At 29.1% G+C, this 17,165-nt stretch overlaps 6 protein-coding genes across 6 annotated transcripts; 3 read left to right on the top strand and 3 right to left on the bottom strand.

Moving 5' to 3' along the window:
* Positions 1–122: 122 nt before the first annotated feature.
* LOC145742856 (alpha-tectorin-like) lies at positions 123–3,654 on the bottom strand. Its single transcript, XM_082560684.1, has 12 exons — positions 3,524–3,654; positions 3,304–3,464; positions 2,921–3,050; positions 2,628–2,760; positions 2,393–2,507; positions 2,157–2,306; positions 1,868–2,010; positions 1,609–1,774; positions 1,332–1,500; positions 995–1,174; positions 568–729; positions 123–471 (listed from the first exon to the last, which is right to left on the bottom strand). The coding sequence occupies exons 1-12, from the start codon at positions 3,618–3,620 to the stop codon at positions 344–346; spliced, it is 1,734 nt and encodes a 577-aa protein (XP_082416810.1). The 5' UTR covers positions 3,621–3,654; the 3' UTR covers positions 123–343.
* Positions 3,655–6,404: 2,750 nt separating this feature from the next.
* LOC145741262 (triosephosphate isomerase B-like) lies at positions 6,405–8,068 on the top strand. Its single transcript, XM_082558822.1, has 6 exons — positions 6,405–6,564; positions 6,713–6,836; positions 6,946–7,045; positions 7,201–7,318; positions 7,420–7,593; positions 7,761–8,068. Exons 1-6 carry the CDS (start codon positions 6,456–6,458, stop codon positions 7,877–7,879), a joined length of 744 nt encoding a protein of 247 aa, XP_082414948.1. The 5' UTR covers positions 6,405–6,455; the 3' UTR covers positions 7,880–8,068.
* On the bottom strand, positions 8,033–9,267 carry LOC145741261 (protein-S-isoprenylcysteine O-methyltransferase-like). The gene is made up of 5 exons (XM_082558821.1): positions 9,078–9,267; positions 8,733–8,994; positions 8,577–8,666; positions 8,381–8,508; positions 8,033–8,315 (listed from the first exon to the last, which is right to left on the bottom strand). The coding sequence occupies exons 1-5, from the start codon at positions 9,252–9,254 to the stop codon at positions 8,139–8,141; spliced, it is 834 nt and encodes a 277-aa protein (XP_082414947.1). The 5' UTR covers positions 9,255–9,267; the 3' UTR covers positions 8,033–8,138.
* Positions 9,268–9,947: 680 nt separating this feature from the next.
* LOC145741876 (uncharacterized) lies at positions 9,948–13,891 on the top strand. Its single transcript, XM_082559545.1, has 15 exons — positions 9,948–10,116; positions 10,296–10,451; positions 10,620–10,708; positions 10,794–10,876; positions 10,982–11,060; positions 11,131–11,200; positions 11,386–11,457; positions 11,590–11,659; positions 11,816–11,871; positions 11,989–12,205; positions 12,347–12,465; positions 12,538–12,684; positions 12,794–12,904; positions 13,011–13,193; positions 13,288–13,891. Exons 1-15 carry the CDS (start codon positions 9,988–9,990, stop codon positions 13,396–13,398), a joined length of 1,692 nt encoding a protein of 563 aa, XP_082415671.1. The 5' UTR covers positions 9,948–9,987; the 3' UTR covers positions 13,399–13,891.
* On the bottom strand, positions 13,570–15,028 carry LOC145741877 (metaxin-1-like). The gene is made up of 4 exons (XM_082559546.1): positions 14,592–15,028; positions 14,255–14,516; positions 14,056–14,187; positions 13,570–13,898 (listed from the first exon to the last, which is right to left on the bottom strand). The coding sequence occupies exons 1-4, from the start codon at positions 14,987–14,989 to the stop codon at positions 13,731–13,733; spliced, it is 960 nt and encodes a 319-aa protein (XP_082415672.1). The 5' UTR covers positions 14,990–15,028; the 3' UTR covers positions 13,570–13,730.
* A 652-nt stretch (positions 15,029–15,680) lies between these two features.
* LOC145743695 (NADH dehydrogenase [ubiquinone] iron-sulfur protein 6, mitochondrial-like) lies at positions 15,681–17,025 on the top strand. Its single transcript, XM_082561727.1, has 4 exons — positions 15,681–15,881; positions 16,106–16,159; positions 16,492–16,629; positions 16,891–17,025. The coding sequence occupies exons 1-4, from the start codon at positions 15,708–15,710 to the stop codon at positions 16,954–16,956; spliced, it is 432 nt and encodes a 143-aa protein (XP_082417853.1). The 5' UTR covers positions 15,681–15,707; the 3' UTR covers positions 16,957–17,025.
* Positions 17,026–17,165: the final 140 nt, after the last annotated feature.

The raw sequence follows: 17,165 nt of genomic DNA on the forward strand, positions 1-17,165 counted from the left end.
TTTTGGCTAAATATATAATTTGTTTTAACATAATGTAGAAAAGTTATTTAGGGCAACAACAATTTGCGTTATGTTACCCATGCGTAAACGAACGGTATACAGAATAAGGTAATTCACCTTAACTGAGAAAAGTTGTATGGTTGACAGACGTTTCCAAGTAACAGTAATTGCATTATTGGGAACCATAAACCAATTACTTTCCAAATTGTTTCCCCCAAAAAGCAATTTACACGCCACTGCGAAAAAATTACCTTCACCGGTCAACGGATTTTAAGGTTCTTTTTATTGATGGATAAAACACTAAACTACGACAACAATTAAAAGAAAAAAGAAAATAAAAAAATCAGCAAAGTTTGCATGATTTCTGACAGTGTGGACCAAAGCCACCGGAAGTACAAAACATATTCCGATGAAATTCGCGATAGCTTGATAACTTTTTGCACATTAAAGGTTGGGCATCGATACATTGAACTAAAACAATGAAATAGGTTACTTTAATCGTCAAGTTGTTTACATATTATTATAAATGTAGTTAGCTTTCTTATATTTTCTTTATTTTTAAGTTACCTGATTTAGATTTTGATTTTCGCTTTAAATTTCTTCTTCTACAACAAGTTGCTTTACATCTCAATGACATAAAACCTTGATTAGATTCGCAAAATCCACGCCTAGACCACGTAACACACATGTCAGGCTGTAAGTCTTCTTCTGAAGCGCATGGATCATCAACTAAACAAAGTATAACAATCATAATTTTACTAAAATAAAAATAAACAAATAAGATTTTAGAGTATTTCTTGTTATTCTGGCAATTAGATTTTAACTGGTATTTTGATACGCGTCCAATTTCGCAGAATGAAATTATATGAAAAACACTTCATTAAAAGAATGTTTAAATTTTGTTTACAGCACTAAAATATTCTTATCTTATATTAACAACATCTTAAGTAGGCTGTGGTTTAAAATAACTTTTAAGTGACACACAACTACTTACATTTACATGGCCCTAATTTATTGGACCACAATCCATTTCGCTGACAAGTAGTAGTTGCAAATCCGACAGTCTGATAACCCTTGTCACAAGTCATTGTAATTTGTGTTCCGACTTTTAAAGCTTCGTTGCTGACCTTTATTTGACTGTTGGGCGGGGTTTCAATTGACAGGCACGTTATATCTTCGAAATAAATACTTGAACCTAACTTTCACAATAACTTTCCAGCTATATATTTTAATTTACAATTATGCATACCTACAGTTAAACTGTCCATTTTACTATTTAGTGGAGTAATATTCAAACCCTAAATAAACATGTCAACTTGCCCATAACTTACCTTGTAAAACTGCTTGCCAGCCTTCGATCACGTGACCAGATTGTTCACACGTTTGAACAAGTGCTAGCTCGGCGTTCAAAATACTCTGCGTGACGTCACCGGTTACGCATGAGTCATACACGCAAGCCATTTCATAGTAAAACGCGAGGCCAGAAGGTAAATTAGGATTCTACAAAATGTCATACCACTTATCAGAAACGTTTCAAATTAAATTATTTTAATAATGTGGCAAGAATGTAAAACTAAATTGAAATTGAAACAGTTCAAGGTTATTTACTGTGATGCAAGCTGAAAACATGTTGTCATCAGAATTTTTACTTAATTTTCCACACTTGTCAGAATCCATTAAAATTGACATTTCCTTTTCGGTATCGCAACCCATATACTTTCCTATATTCGATTTCATGTCTTTTTTCGCCGAAAGATTTTCTCCGCCTGGACAACTAAAAAACCACGACACATTTAATAAAAATATTTTGCATTTTTTGTATTGTTTTTAACATTAACAACTGAAATCGAAATTTCAATTAACTTACTCTCCTCCCATTATAAATCGGTCTGTAGAAATAGCTTCGTCGTTTCTTGAATTTCCATCGAAATTTCCGCAAAGACCTTGAACAAAATATTGATACTCGGGCGGAATTTTTACACTTGCAAAATACCAACCATCAAACGTTACCTAAAACACAAAATTATTTTAAAAACATTATCAAAAGTAGTATTTATTTCAAATACAAAAATGCTAAAAAAATATGCTTTTTATACACTTAGGTTAAGTATATATATACAATCTGTTTAACTATTAAAGCACCACTTAATACTTACTACAATTGGTGCACTTAAATCAGGGCAAGCAATTAAAAGTTGTTTATTTGTTAATCCACTTTCCATTGCCATGGGTAAATCAAATATATCTACTGTACAATAATTGGGCTTAATTTCGCTGTAAGGAATTTCAGTAACTTTTTTGTTGACCTGTTTAAAATAAAACAAATATTATGATTATGTTATTCTTGGTGACAAAATTGGCACAAAGCATTGTTTATCAGTTTGAGTTATACCTTAACTATTCCGTTCTTCTCTAACGAATACATCTTGGACCCAAAGGTCACGTGAACGTCACGCGTGAATGAAACATCAGGAAGGTTATTTCGAATTTCGTTTTGAACTTCAACCCTAAACAAATTAAATATAAATTTTTAATGTTTTTTTTTCTACTGTATGTTACAATGCACAATAAAAATAGTATTATTTTTTGTTTAATGATTCTTTTTAATAAGTTGCACAAAAACTTACTTAAAATAATATGGAAATCTGTATCTTACTGGCCCAACTTCGGCCATTACATATTTCTTGCAACCATGAAAGTCGTAATATTTGTTGTCGAAAGTCCAATAATGTACGTCACCCATCGCCCAACATTCTGAACCTTGTAATACAAAACATAACATTAATAAACACAGACAGAAAATAATTAGATTTAATTGTATTTATATTGATGTAAATTGCTGGCATATTGTATCAGTCTACAAGATTGTAAATACAAAGCAAAGGCCTTCTGTTGTTTAAATTCGGATTTTTTTTCTTACTTTTTAATTCGGTCGGATCTTTCGGTCCATCTGTGCAATATTTAAATCGAACTTCCACATCCTCTGCGCAATCCAAGCAAGCAAACACCGACGTGCTATTAAGATCGGTCGTAAACGTCGAAAATCCAGGCTGTTAAAATAATAAAAATCCTGGCTTTGTTTAAAGGTGTTATAACTGACAAAACATCGGTGATTTACTTTACGATTTGTTTATAATAAAACTGTAATTAACTGGATACTTCCCTGTTTAAATTACCTAGAAAGTTTAGTCTTGTAAATTAATTTTAATTAGATTACCTATACAATCATGTCTGTATTAGCTTTAATGTATTAAGTATTATGTAAACATATGTCCAATAATAGAAATAAACTTCCTTAATTACCGTCAAAATTTGTTTTCTAGTTTTTCGATGCCGTAACTCTTTGGCCACAACATTTGTACAGTCACGTGGTGCGATGGCGTAATCTAAACTTTGTGAACTTGGGCTTTCGAGCGTGTAGTATTTCGTCCAATCACAACGTGCAAGGGTTATTTCATTAATCACTAAAAAAATTATAAGTTTAAAAAAAATTAAAAATAAAATTAGTTTTTTGCCACCTTACCTATTTGCTCATTCTGTGAAATTATTTTTCCTTGAATATATGCGGTTAATGCAAAAATGTAAAACACAATTCCTAAATAATAGGATATCGCTGTCATATTTATACCTATATACAATCAACCTAAATATAACTATTAAGTTAAATACTAAACAAATTAATTATAATAACTGAGAAACAAACTGCATTTTAATTAATGTTTTATTCGTCTAATAAAAATTTAATTAAAACTTCTACGTGGAACTACCAGCTATTGCCTTAAGCCTAATATTTTTTATTTTATATATTTAGAACAAGCAAGTTTTCTTTGTTTACAAAAAATGATTAGTACACGTTGGTGCCATTTTTAAATTTAACATTTTCCGAAATCAATTTGACTTTAAAACTACCCTAACTGCCTTTAAAACTACTCTGACTGTCTTCTGCGTGCGTATTCCTTATCTATGTCAAAGTTCACAAACCTTTTTGGCAAGTAACTTCTTGTTGTCATTTCGAAGTAGTAAAACATTCTGTTGTATGGGCAGTTTGTGACATAAAATTTATATAGCTGCTCTGTGCGACTCTAAGCCGGAATAGGTCTCGACTTAAGTGAATAAATAAACTAATTACTACGCCCCTTTTGTCATCTATATATTAGTGACGTGCCATTACCGTCGACTTTGTTATTTCTAGGACTTGCGTTCAATTACGAACGTTGTTTATCCGGGATAATGTAACGAAAATAACTACGTATTCGAATATACACAACACGTTGGTATTTTAAACTATTTAAAATTTTTAAACTATTTTCGATTAAAAAGGTTTTATAAAGCGCCTTTATAACTCGGTCGTTATTTTCTTAATTTAAAGCAATTTCTTAAAACGATCTTTTAAACAAGCCACTGGATTCTAATAAAATTTCAAACGACATTAAAAACCACAAAAGTGATATTCGCGATTTTTTTATAAGGTAATACGGATATTTACATAATTAAACACTTACAGAAAATACGTAAATGCCAAGAGCAAAATGATAATTACATCACGCAGCATTTCCTTTTATTATTTAATTAAACTGTACAATTTAACTGTTTGATTTTAAGTAACATAAACATTGCTAATGCGATTTAAGAAGTAAATGAACTTGTTAGTCGTCTATCTATTAATTACAGGGCAGAACCTTAACTATAGGCATGGTTTTTAAATATTTCTGCTAAAAATACTTTTACTGCTTATTAAATGCTATAAAAATTGTTATTTTTCATAAGCCAATTATCTTTTAGGACTTCACCAGAAATTCGATACTTTAACAAGCTGAATAAAATATAACATCAAAGCAGTTTCAACTTAAATTTTTCTTAAGAGATTAAACCCAACGCTTTAATTTATACATGTAAATACATTTACAAGCTAAAGAAGTTCCCTACACATTTCTACGTTATAGCCTACAAATAAACGGAAAGACAGCACTTTTTGTAATTGATCGAATAACAACTAAAGGGATATAAATTGTGGTAAAAATTCTTAAATAAATCTACGTTTTTCTAGTGTTGTCTGTCGGTTTAACTGCCTTATTTTGTGTAATAAACCACGTTTATGATTGACACCTGCGTTACAGGTTTATTTTTTATGCTTTGCTACGGAATTCGCATTCCCTAAAACTAGTCGTTTATCAAACTATCAAACTAGACACTAACATTTTAAGAAACAAGCTATTATAATAAAATTCTAAATAAATGTAAGCATCTTTTTTTCATAACAATATTTATCAGTAGCTTTAATCCTCAAGTAGCGTTATATTTGCAAATCAATAATATCTAATATGAATAAGCGTCGTACTGCCCGCGGGGTGCCAAAGAAGTCGGTTAAATTGGTTCATTCGACAATTTTGGTAACATTTTACTTATGTTGAAATAATTTTCATTAAAAGATTGTGTAGTAAGTTTAAAAAAAGCAATTTAGAGGATTTTTTAAAATTTAAAAGAGATCAAAAGTGCTATACTACGTATAAACAAGTAATATTACCCTAACACTCTCACCTATAGCCTACTGGAAATACATGTTTAATCTTTAAATTTAAATCTTTAAATTCACATTTTAATTTTTTAAACATCGGTCTTGTTTAGTTCTCTTACACGAAGTAGTTAACAAACAAGTTATAAATGAGGATTACGAAAATTAACATAATATTTGTAAAAATATGGTCTGTTTTTTTATTGTAGTATAATAGTTTAAAGTAATGAAATTAAATATAAACATTTACATATAAATTTGTTTCGCAATTGGGTTATTGTACATTTTATTGTTTATTTTACGAACTAAAAATCTACAAACGTGAGCCATGCCAATGTCTCGATAGATTTGTTTACGCTTGTTAAAGAAAATTAACTCCAGCGGGAAATTGTCAAGCCCTTATTACCATAAAATGTTTTCCACACTTAGATATTGCTTAAGAACTAACCTGTTAGATTTAACGCTGGTAAGCGCTGATAATCTGTATTAAGTGATTGACGTGATATTTAAAACAGCTTTGACCTTGACAATAAAAATACGCGATATAGTGACAAGCTTTTATTAAGGTCAATGCAAGGTTGTGTTATAAATGCAAAAGGTATAATAAATGCACAATTAAAAAAAAAAAAAAGTAAAACATGTAAAAAGTTTACAGAAGAAATTATTTTTCTCTGTACAGTATATGTTCTATAAGTGTTTATTAATCTATTTTTCGGTAACAGGAAGTTATTTAATCACGATTTTTAAAATTTTTTTCCTTAATGCTATTTTTAGTTTAATCACTAACACCAGTTTGGTAGCAGGTTATTGTAAAATACATGCATTCATAGCCATAACAAATAAGCAGTTAAGGCATCTATACTCTAACAACTTCGGTATACTTTACAGGTTAAACCAAATTAGTGGTAGTAGTTAACTATTTTTAACACACTAAAAGAATAACATGGCTGACCGAAAGTTTTTTGTTGGTGGTAACTTTAAAATGAATGGAGACAAAAAATCATTAGACACAATAATTGACAACCTTAATACAGTAGACTGTGCAAATACTGGTAATACTTAGTTATTTATGTTTTATATATTTACGTTTATCAGTTTTATTATGTGCAAGTTTAAAAATGGGTATTCAAAAAAACTTATTTGGAACATCTATCAGGCTGTTATGGATAAATTACTCCTATCTTTTTTCATCAATTTTAGATGTTGTCGTTGCCCCTCCAACTGTTTATCTGCAATATGTTGGAGACAAAATAACAAGCAAAGTTCAAGTTGCTGCACAGAACTCTTACAAAACTGCTAAAGGTGCATACACAGGAGAGACAAGGTAACTAATAAAGCACAACATAACAAGGCGAGTTAGTTTTGCAAGTAGCATATGTCATAAAATTTAATTTTTTTTATAGTTATATACATTTAACATGTTTTTTTTTTAGTCCTGCAATGCTACTAGACATTGGAGTAAAATGGACCATTATTGGACATTCTGAGCGAAGACATGTCTTTAATGAACCAGATACACTAATTGGACAAAAGGTAAAAAAAAACGTAGAGTCCCTTAAAAATTTGTTTTTTTTTGGTAAGAATGCATACATAGCTTTGACTGTACCATGTACCCACATGCTGTACATAGTTTTTTTAAATATTTTTTATATATAGCTAATCTATTGTAAGATAATTATACCTTTAAGGTTAAACATGCACTTGAGAGTGGTATGAGTGTAATACCATGTATTGGGGAAAAACTTGATGAACGTGAAGCTGGAGTTACGGAAGAAATTATATTTGCTCAAATGACCCATATTAAAGGTTTGTCTACTACTTACCTCTGGTTAAGAATAAAGTATTAACATGCCAGGTTAACTATGCTATCCTTAACGAACTAATTTTTAAGCTTTAGTATCTTTTAGATAATGTAGATGATTGGAGTAAAGTAGTTATTGCATACGAACCTGTATGGGCTATTGGCACTGGTAAAACTGCAACCCCAGGCCAGGCCCAAGATGTTCATGAGAAACTGAGAAAGTGGTTAAGTGAAAATGTTTCTGAAAGTGTTGGAGCTTCTACAAGGATTATTTATGGGGGTAAGTTAAAATTAACGTAGCTCTTGCAAACGGAACTGGGTATATATATGAAATTGCATTTCTTGAGTTAATTAATTTTGAGTAGTTATATTACAGACTTAAGGTGGGAATAATTGTATTTATATAACGATAAGGTATAAATCACTTCGTTTTCTTTATATTAACAGGATCTGTAAACGCTGGTAATTGCAAGGAGTTAGCAAAGGGAAAAGACATAGATGGTTTCCTAGTTGGGGGAGCCTCACTAAAGCCTGAATTTTTGGATATTATTAAAGCAAATGCCTGAGCTCAATTAAGGCTTGTATCTGCTTACTATTATCACTGTTCTTAATGTTTTAAGTGGATAGTTTTTTGAGTTATTTCTAAAATTTATATTTGTTGCAGTGTGCCATATCATACTAAAAAAATTAATGTAATCCAACAAAATTCATTCAAAAATAAACCTTATTTTAAATAAATTGCATTTTTTTTATTCTGTATAAAAAAATATAAAAGCTTTTACAATGACAAGTTATCACAATTAAAAATATTTAGAGCTTTTAAAATTATATGTTATATCCATTAACAAATGGTATTCCACTGTGAACTTTTCTTTTATAATCCAAATAGGATTTTCCGAAAAAGTTTAGTAATGACATCTCTTCATGATAGATTCGGTCTTTAAAAAACTTCCAAGACACTACAGTATATCCAATCATGCATATTGGATTTCCCAGTAAAATCTAAGCAACAAATTTTTATTTTGTTATTTTATAAATCAACAGTAAGGTATAATATATTATAATACCTGAGACCCTATACTCCATACAAACCATCCCGTATATGAGGGGTGTCGTACAAGTGAATACACCCCCGATGTAATTAGCACATGTTCATCTCTTTTAAAAAACTGCACCACATGGTGGAAACTCTCACCTATAAAAAAGTCATGTTTTAAAAGTTACATTTTAGCACTGTAACATATTAGGTAATGATGTTTGTACCTGCTGTGTACATGGCAAGTTTTCTAAATGTATCACCAAAAACACACAACAATAACCCGGTGTATATAAGCCAATGACATGTTTTTAAATCTGCAAAAAAGGCATATAAATTACATTTGTTGAGTTGTATGTATTTACTATTTTTTTTTACAGTACCTGGGTAAAAATATAAAAGAACACCATGTTCTAAACAGCTTAAAAATAATGCAAAGTTATATTCTGGGCTATGGTTTAAGATAAACGATGACAGTGTAAGTGTTGAAGGGTTAAAGATGGCAGTTGTTAAATATTCCCCAATATGGAAAATTGACAAAATTAGAAGATATAAACCAGTTGAAAGGAATATATCTGGTGCATAGACAACAATGTTTATTCCAAGACTAATAAATAACCCAAGCATATAGGAACGCCATACAACCTAAAAATATATTTCTTTAATTAATATTTTAGGTTTGCTATGTATGATATATAACAAAATACACATCACAAAAAATATGATACCTGAAAGAGGTTTACAATGTATAGGCTCTTGAAGGTAAGGTATGCATGAAAGAGACAAATTGTCCCAACCACACTGGTCACCACATAAACGTTGTTCACATTTCGCAGTTGGTAAACTATATTCCACAAACTTGAGGCAATCACAGCCAAAATCGAAGCTTTTGCTTGTATTATCATTAATTTTTATATAACACCTACAATCAAAGAAACTAAAATAACATATATGACCAAAAAAACATCTACTAACAGCTAAACCACTAAAAGCATAGAGACCTTGTTCACAAATAATTAAATTGTTAATTTTCACCTATTTGTTAACCAGTTATACTGTCTGGTGTTTTTTACTTTTGATGACGTCACGTTGTACAAAAAATTGTAAACAAATAGTACCGCATGTTTCCATTTTCATTGAAATAAAATAAAACCAAATAATAAGTGTGTTATTTTTTTAATTTAAATAATTTTGACAGAAGTTATTATGTTATAAAAGAAAGTTTAAAGGTAAAAAATATCGAATTCGAATTTAATCAAGTTTAACCAGGCGTGTCCGATAGTCAACACATTTTTAAACAACGGCGCGAGTAAAATCATATCACAACAAGATTCGGCCTTCTTTAAGTTTGTTAAAGTTTTGTTGCTTTAAAAACATCGTAAATCAAATTAGGATGTGTTATTTTATGTTATTTTATAAACATTGTGACATTACGAGATTAATTTTTAATTGTTTTGTCATTTAATATTTTAACATACGCAGTCAGGCAGTCTGGCATTATCTTTATATCAGTTATATTTATATGTCTAGCAGTCTAGAGGCAGACTAGCAGTAATTTATGTTTAAGCAAACTGCTATTTTAACAGGTTACAGCAACGGTTATATTTTGTTTAAATATTATTTCTGGTTCCTAAAAATATGAACAGTGATATTAATTCCAATTCTCTTCTTACATTTTCACCATCAGTCTCACCACAATCAATTCTTAAGGAAACATGTGGGGAGAATTTAATGTTGTTACAAACCCCTACACATAAAAACTTAAAGGTAAATATTAAATCAATGTATATATTTAGCATCAAAATAAATAAAACAATAGAGTACTTAAATTTAAATAATCATAACTTTTTTATATTATTGTCTAATGATATTTATTGTTATCTGTGCAATATTTATTTTAATTTAATAAACTTTAAATCCACATATTTTTATTATAAACCATATAGGTAAGTTTCCAAACTCCAGCTCGAACCCCTTTGGGTAGAATTACAGAAAATATCATTCAAACAAAACAAGGTGCCTTAAAGTCCTCACAAAGTGGTGAAAAGTGGAAGGACCTTCGTCACTTGGATGATGAATCCAACTGGAAAGATCGAATTGAGGTTTCTTATGTCCTTGTTATCTTTTAAGAATTAAAATCGGTTATGTTTAGTGTAATTTTAAAAATCAAAGTTGCTAATTTGGTTATTAATATAAAGAGTATTTTCAAATGTACAAATGTTAATGAAATAACAAAAACGTCTTCTTACATGTGACTTCAACCCTTTTAGGTAATAACAAAATATGACCATGAAGATTATAAGAAATTTGCTAAAGATATTTTAGAAGACATTGTGAATACTGTTGTTCAAACTGGCAGGTATGATATATGATTAAAACTTAAAATTTGTTTACATTAATTATATTCTTGGTTGCATGTAAAATATATGTTGTGGATTTTATAGCACAGTTAAAAAAGACCCACTGTCAAATAAACTGCAATCTGCTTTTGAAGATGTGGAAAATGAAAAGGAAAATGTGATAGAAGGTATTTACTACATAATACAAAGATACCATGTCTAAGTATTTACAGTTAATGAGCTGTAAACCTTACCATTTTATAAAGTTAACTTATTTTTTTTGCATGTAACAGGTTTTAAAATTCCGGAGCCTTTAAAAAAATCTGACAATCCATTTATTCCGCCTCAAGTACCTTCAGCTTTAACAAATGGGTAGATAATTTTTATTTTCAATTAAGTTTGCCTATGAGCAGGCAATAAACAAATCTTTTTTTAATTTTAGAAATTCACAACAACCAAGTATACCATCAATGGAAAATAGTAATTTTGATAACATATTTGCAACCAAAAAAGTATATATATAATGTACAGACCTCCTTGTAATAATTTTATTTATTTATTCAATGTTTTCGAAGTAGTTACTGGTAACACTAACCTAAAATGACTAATAGTAGAATCACTTTTTTTAAATTCATGTTGCATATATAAAAAGTATATATGTAGAAACTAAAATTACAAATTTAAAAACTTTTTTTAGAAGAGTGATATTCAGAAAACTCCTGGTGTGGAAATAAATAACAAAGATTTCGATCAATTTAATTCAATATCGGTAATTTGCTTATTTGATTTGGTCGCAATATTAAACCTCTAATCTTAGCAAAAGATCTTGTTAAGTTAAAATAATATTAAAGGTACTATACAACTATCACCACTGTAAATATTTATATTAATATATTTTCAGAATGGTGATATTCAAACAGAAAATTCATTAGGAACAGTAGATTTGGGAGAATTTCAAGATGCTACAACATGTAATTAAAAAAAAAATTTAAATTATACAAATATACAAAACTGCTATTTTTAACTTGCATAGATTTTATGCAAAAAACTTTAGAAAAAATAAAAAATTACAAAACAATTCATAATAAAATACACAAACTTAGATACACAATATTTTAATTTTTCAGTAATAAGTACCGGCTTTAATTTCGATTATTTGGAATCAAAAGGATCTGTATTAACAGTAAGTTTAATTTTTCTTATTTGTGATAAAACTTATGGGTAATTTAGGGAAAAAATTTTTTCTTTCTTATAAATGAATGGAAAATTTTTATCAATTAATTGGAGTTTGTTGTAAAAGGAATCGGAATTTCGAAAGCAGTCATTATTCCTAAAATTTGACCCGATGTTTGCAAGTGAAAATCACTCTCCACCAAAAAGATATGGCAGAAAATCAGATATTCTAGATCTCTGTGGACTTGCTGTCTTACCTGAATCCACCCACCAACAAGCAAAAGAACCAGAACCCAAGGAGGCCCCTGATTATTTGTGTGACAGCCCAACTGAATTTATTAGCAGTGATTTTTTTTTAAATTTGCCTACATGCCAAAATATAGTATCATATCATCATTAAAAATAGGCATTTAATCGTTACAATAGTAAAAATGTAAGCTGAAATATAATTGATTATTTTATGTGCTTTTTTTATTTGGAAAAAGGCGAAACTGCAACTAATTCCCATGTTGGTGCTGTAGATGAAATTATTCAAGTTTTAGAATATTCTGTTCAGGATCTCGAGAAGTTACTTAATGACAGTCGACTTCCATTGGAAAGCGAGGTTAGCTACATTTTACGTCCTATTGCTTTAATTTCATCTTTCAACATTTCTTTAACTTGCTTTTTTGTTAAGGTTGAATCTTTAAAGTGTCACTTAAATGAGGAATCAACAAAGAAAGAAATCCTTGAAATATGTACAAAAGCAGGCGAAGAAATTAATGATGAGATGAAAAAAGATTACACCAAACAAAAAGACGAATATCTTGACAAAAATAATAAGGTGTTCATAAAATTTTAAAATTTAATTAACTGCATTTTAGAAAAATACACATGTATATTTATTTTTTATTTTAATATGTACGTTAAATTTAAAAAATGTAATTTAACAGCTGGAGTCGGAAAACAAAAGGCTTGAAAAGCAAAACCTTGGCATGGTCAAGTTAAACAAAGAATTGTTAAAACAATCTGCAGAAATAAAAGATTTGTTGGAAAATTACAAGGTATAAATACTCCATTTATTTAAGCTTCTACTAAAACATTGACACTTTAAATATGTTCCCAAAATACACTAATTTAAATGGACCCATTTAAAAAAAATCTATTTAGAAAAAAGAAATTTTACTTCACAATGAAGCTAGCACCATGAAAACAAAACTAATTGAGTTTACTGAACAAAATGAGAAGTTAAAAAGCTCAGTGGAAGAACGTGACCTAAAATTTAACACCAAAATTCAAGAAGAACAAACACAGCTGGTTGCTGATGCTAAAAAAGACCTAATTAGCATAAAGGTAAAAAGTTTTTATTGTTTAATTTTAAATGTGTTCTAATAAATATGCTATACAAGAGGCATGTTTGACAAAAATTTATTTTTATTTTTTGCAGAGTCGCTGTAAGTTGTTGGAAATTGAAAACAAACTTTTAAAATCAAAACTGGATCGATGTCTATCTGAAAAAAAGGAAATTGAAAACATTTGTAGTGGCCTTGCTATATAAAAAATACACTAGCTCTTTTGAAACCTGCTTTAATAGGGTAGAACAACAGTGTGGTGATGTTTTGAAACCTTTTTTTTTCTTTGTAATTTGTTTAATTTCTTTTTGCTTATTTTTTGTATGTTGTTGATATACTTCTATTCTAATTAGTTTTTTCTCTAATTTCTTAAGAGATATGCTTATTAAATGCTTATTTGTATAATGTCTATTTTCATCATTGAACTATTGTTTAAACGAAAAATAAGTTAACCAAATACTATTTTTTTTTTTGATTAATAAAATTTCATAATTTTAATTTATTAAACACTCAGTCGCAAAAAAATAAAAGTCACAATTTATGTTAATGTATCAAGGTCATCGATTTCAGCAACAGAGTCATCTCTATGATTTTCATTTTTAAAACTTTCTATGGATTGCGCAAGTTTGCTTCTTTTAGCTGTTAACACCCCACTTGATATTGCATATACTACCATAGCTGACAATGCCACCATAATTGAGATAACCTAGTAAATAGACTTATTTTAAAATAAATTATGAATAATAAACTATAACTTCTTTTTTATGTTTAGAATTGTCAGCAACATTAATTAGTGCTATCAGTAGACACTAAGTTGCTATTACAATGAACAAACAATTTTGCATTGTAACTAAGCTTTATACCTGGTCATGTTTAAGAAACGGTTCTTTTGCTTGCAATGATTTTGTAGGTGAAGCAGGTGTAGGTTGCTTTGGCAAATATTTTTCCATGCGGTAGCAAAATTTTTTCAATTTATCATGGGAATTTAGAGAATGCTAAATAAACAAAAACAATTTTAGAATGCTAAATAAACAAAAACAACGCTTAAGAATATTATTTTACCTGAAGTTCTGTTGATATAAGAGGAGCTTTCATTAAAACCCCCAAATGTCCAAATAAGACAGCATCCAAGGTGCTTGGAAAGTTGCCGAAAAAGAATTCACTGCTTCCCAGTTTTTTCTCCATAACATTTAAACAAATCTGTGCGTCCTTGTAAAGTCTTCTTTCAATGTCTTGCAGAGAGGAGTGAAGACCTTTGGTTTGCATGATTAGTTCTTGTACTTCTCGTCTAATCTTTGAAGGATACCATAAGCTCCAAGGAAATCTGTAACAAAATATAACAATTTTATTTTGTAATTTTGGTAAAAAAATAATTAACTTTTAGCTTTTCTCAACATACCCGCACAGTTTTCCATATTCTGCTCTTGTAACTTTGGTGTAGTTACTTGCATCAAGCCATAAAGTAAATAATATTGCTGGACGAAGCTTTTGGTCGATATATGATAAAAATGCAAGTGTATCAGCATTTGCATCTTCAGTTAGTGGAAAATCAGAGTTATAACCTTCCCTTCGAAATATTGAAATCACAGAGAAAGCTCGGGAATAAACAAAGTCTTCCACTTGTATTTCGGGCATTAGACCGGTGATTGTATCTTTAGGCAGTGAAGGTGATATTGTGGCTGATGATTTAGATATGTAGGAATACATTATTGCAGATAAACAGTCAATATCTATGGAGGGTAATCCCCAGCCCTCTCCCCAGCATTTTAAAACAATATTTTGTGGGGATTTTGACATAACAACAGTTTAACAGCCTTATAACTATAAAACACTAAATTAAAACTAAAAACAAAGCACTGATGTTAACCTAAACCCAAGTTCACATTAAAAAACTAAGCGTTATTTTAACAATCACGTTTTCTTAAGCTTAACCGTCAAGTAAAAACCCAGGGAAACACTTTGTTGATAAATAAAAAAAGAAAACCCGGAAAACTACAAACTGCTTAAGAGGAAATTTTTAGCGAGTGACATTATTTTGTACTAAAGAGCAAAATACATAATTTAATATATTAAGTTAGGATTAATATTTGTTTTTTTGCACATTTAACTTTTTTAAACGGTAAAATCCTTGTTCACGTATGTTCAACTTTCTAGTTTTAATAGTTTTTGCCTTTTACTAAAAATTACTGCAAATGCCTCTCTTCTTAGCACATTTTTGCTCTTTTTAATGTTCCGGTTTTCCTTTATTTTCTTATTTAGGTGTTGCCCTTTTGTATTTACTAAAACACAATCCTTAACGTTTTCAAAGAAAATGTATGCCTTTACGTAGTTTCGCGCAATAAGTAAATTAAATGATTGCATTACCAGTAATTGTTTGTTTATTAAGAAAATTAAGAAATAAAATAAGAAGGCTAAACTCCTCAGTTTTCTAAAAATTTAAAGCCTGACTAACAATCAGACAATTCGTTAAACTTACTAGCTTGATATTAATTGTTCATCTAATTCTAGAATCAAAATGTCGTTTCTTAAATATTCACGAAATGTCAATAAATTTGTTCGTCAAATGTCATCCGAAATAGTTGTTCGGGAAAGTCAACCATCAAAGTTTGCTGTGGTTAACGGAAAGTTTATCCGAGTTCCTGCTAAAGCGGTTCCAACGATAACAGAAGAAATAACTCATACTGGCCAGGTATTAAGATCAATTAATATTATTGATTACTTCTAGGAGTTAATGTAGTATTATTATAACAAATAATCAATAGGCTTGCCTTCTTTCTTATAAAGTTATATTTAGAATTAACAAATAAAAGTTTTTTTTTAACATTTTTGATAACCTAGTAAAGGTATTATGAGGTGCCTAAGTTTACCCTAAAAGTAATATTCAGTGTATTTATTGAAATTATTGTTTTTTAGTATTTTGAAGAAAAAGATTGGAGAAGAAATAGATGGCACAATAGACAGAAACTTGTAAGTTTGTTGAAATACTTTTTAACAAATATTTTGTTGTTGTTCATGATTTTATTTAAATCTACAAGTTAAAACGACCCTTTTTCTATTTCTAATTTTATACAATTTTATAAAAATTCTTACTTGATTTTTTTATTGTCAAGACGCATAAAACCAGCTCTTTTATTGGTTGCAACATTTTTAAGTCTATCATTAACACACAGTTATTATTCTAAAATTAATCTTTATTGCATTAAATAGTGCACTAATATTTAAGATTTCTTTTTTTATAAATTGTTTATTTTCTGTATATATATTTATGAGAAAATATTTTTTGTCTTTAAAAAACCAAGGTAAACCAAAATTGGGGAATAAGGCTGGTGGCTGAAGTTCCCCCAACTGAAGTAGATGGAAGAGTGGCAGTTTGTGATGGACGGGATGGTCCCGATGCCCCTGCTGCACTTGGGCATCCACGAGTTTATATTAATTTGGTAAAAAAAATTTACAAATGTACATAAATTTAAAAAATTATTTAGAAAAGTAAAAGTTTTTTTTATTATATTTTTACTTTAATTGAAATTTATTTGTAATGTTTTTTTTTTACATGACACTTATTTTTTTACAACTTTTATTAAAATATGAAGTCTGTTGGTTGTTGGAATATTGATACAAGAGATTTTTTCTATTAAAACTACTTTATTTATATTTCTTATAATCAGAACAAACATTTGAATTCACAATTTTATTTTTAGGATAAAGGCGATGTTCAGAGTTGTGGTTATTGTGGATTAAGATTTGTTCAAAAACATCATCACTAAATTATTTCTATTTAAAATATTTTTATTTGTTTTGCTTGTAATAAAATCAACAAAATTTACTTAAACAAAGTGTCTTCAGTTTAAGGTATACTTAAAAAAATGGAAAAAAAATAGATTTTTCAAAAAAGAAATTTCGTATTTTTTTCACAAACTGTACATTTTTATGCAAATAATTACATCAAAAGGTGTGCTATGTATGTGTTAACGTG

The sequence above is a fragment of the Corella eumyota genome, chromosome 2 (assembly GCF_963082875.1).
Source record: "Corella eumyota chromosome 2, kaCorEumy4.1, whole genome shotgun sequence".
NCBI lineage: Eukaryota > Metazoa > Chordata > Ascidiacea > Phlebobranchia > Corellidae > Corella > Corella eumyota.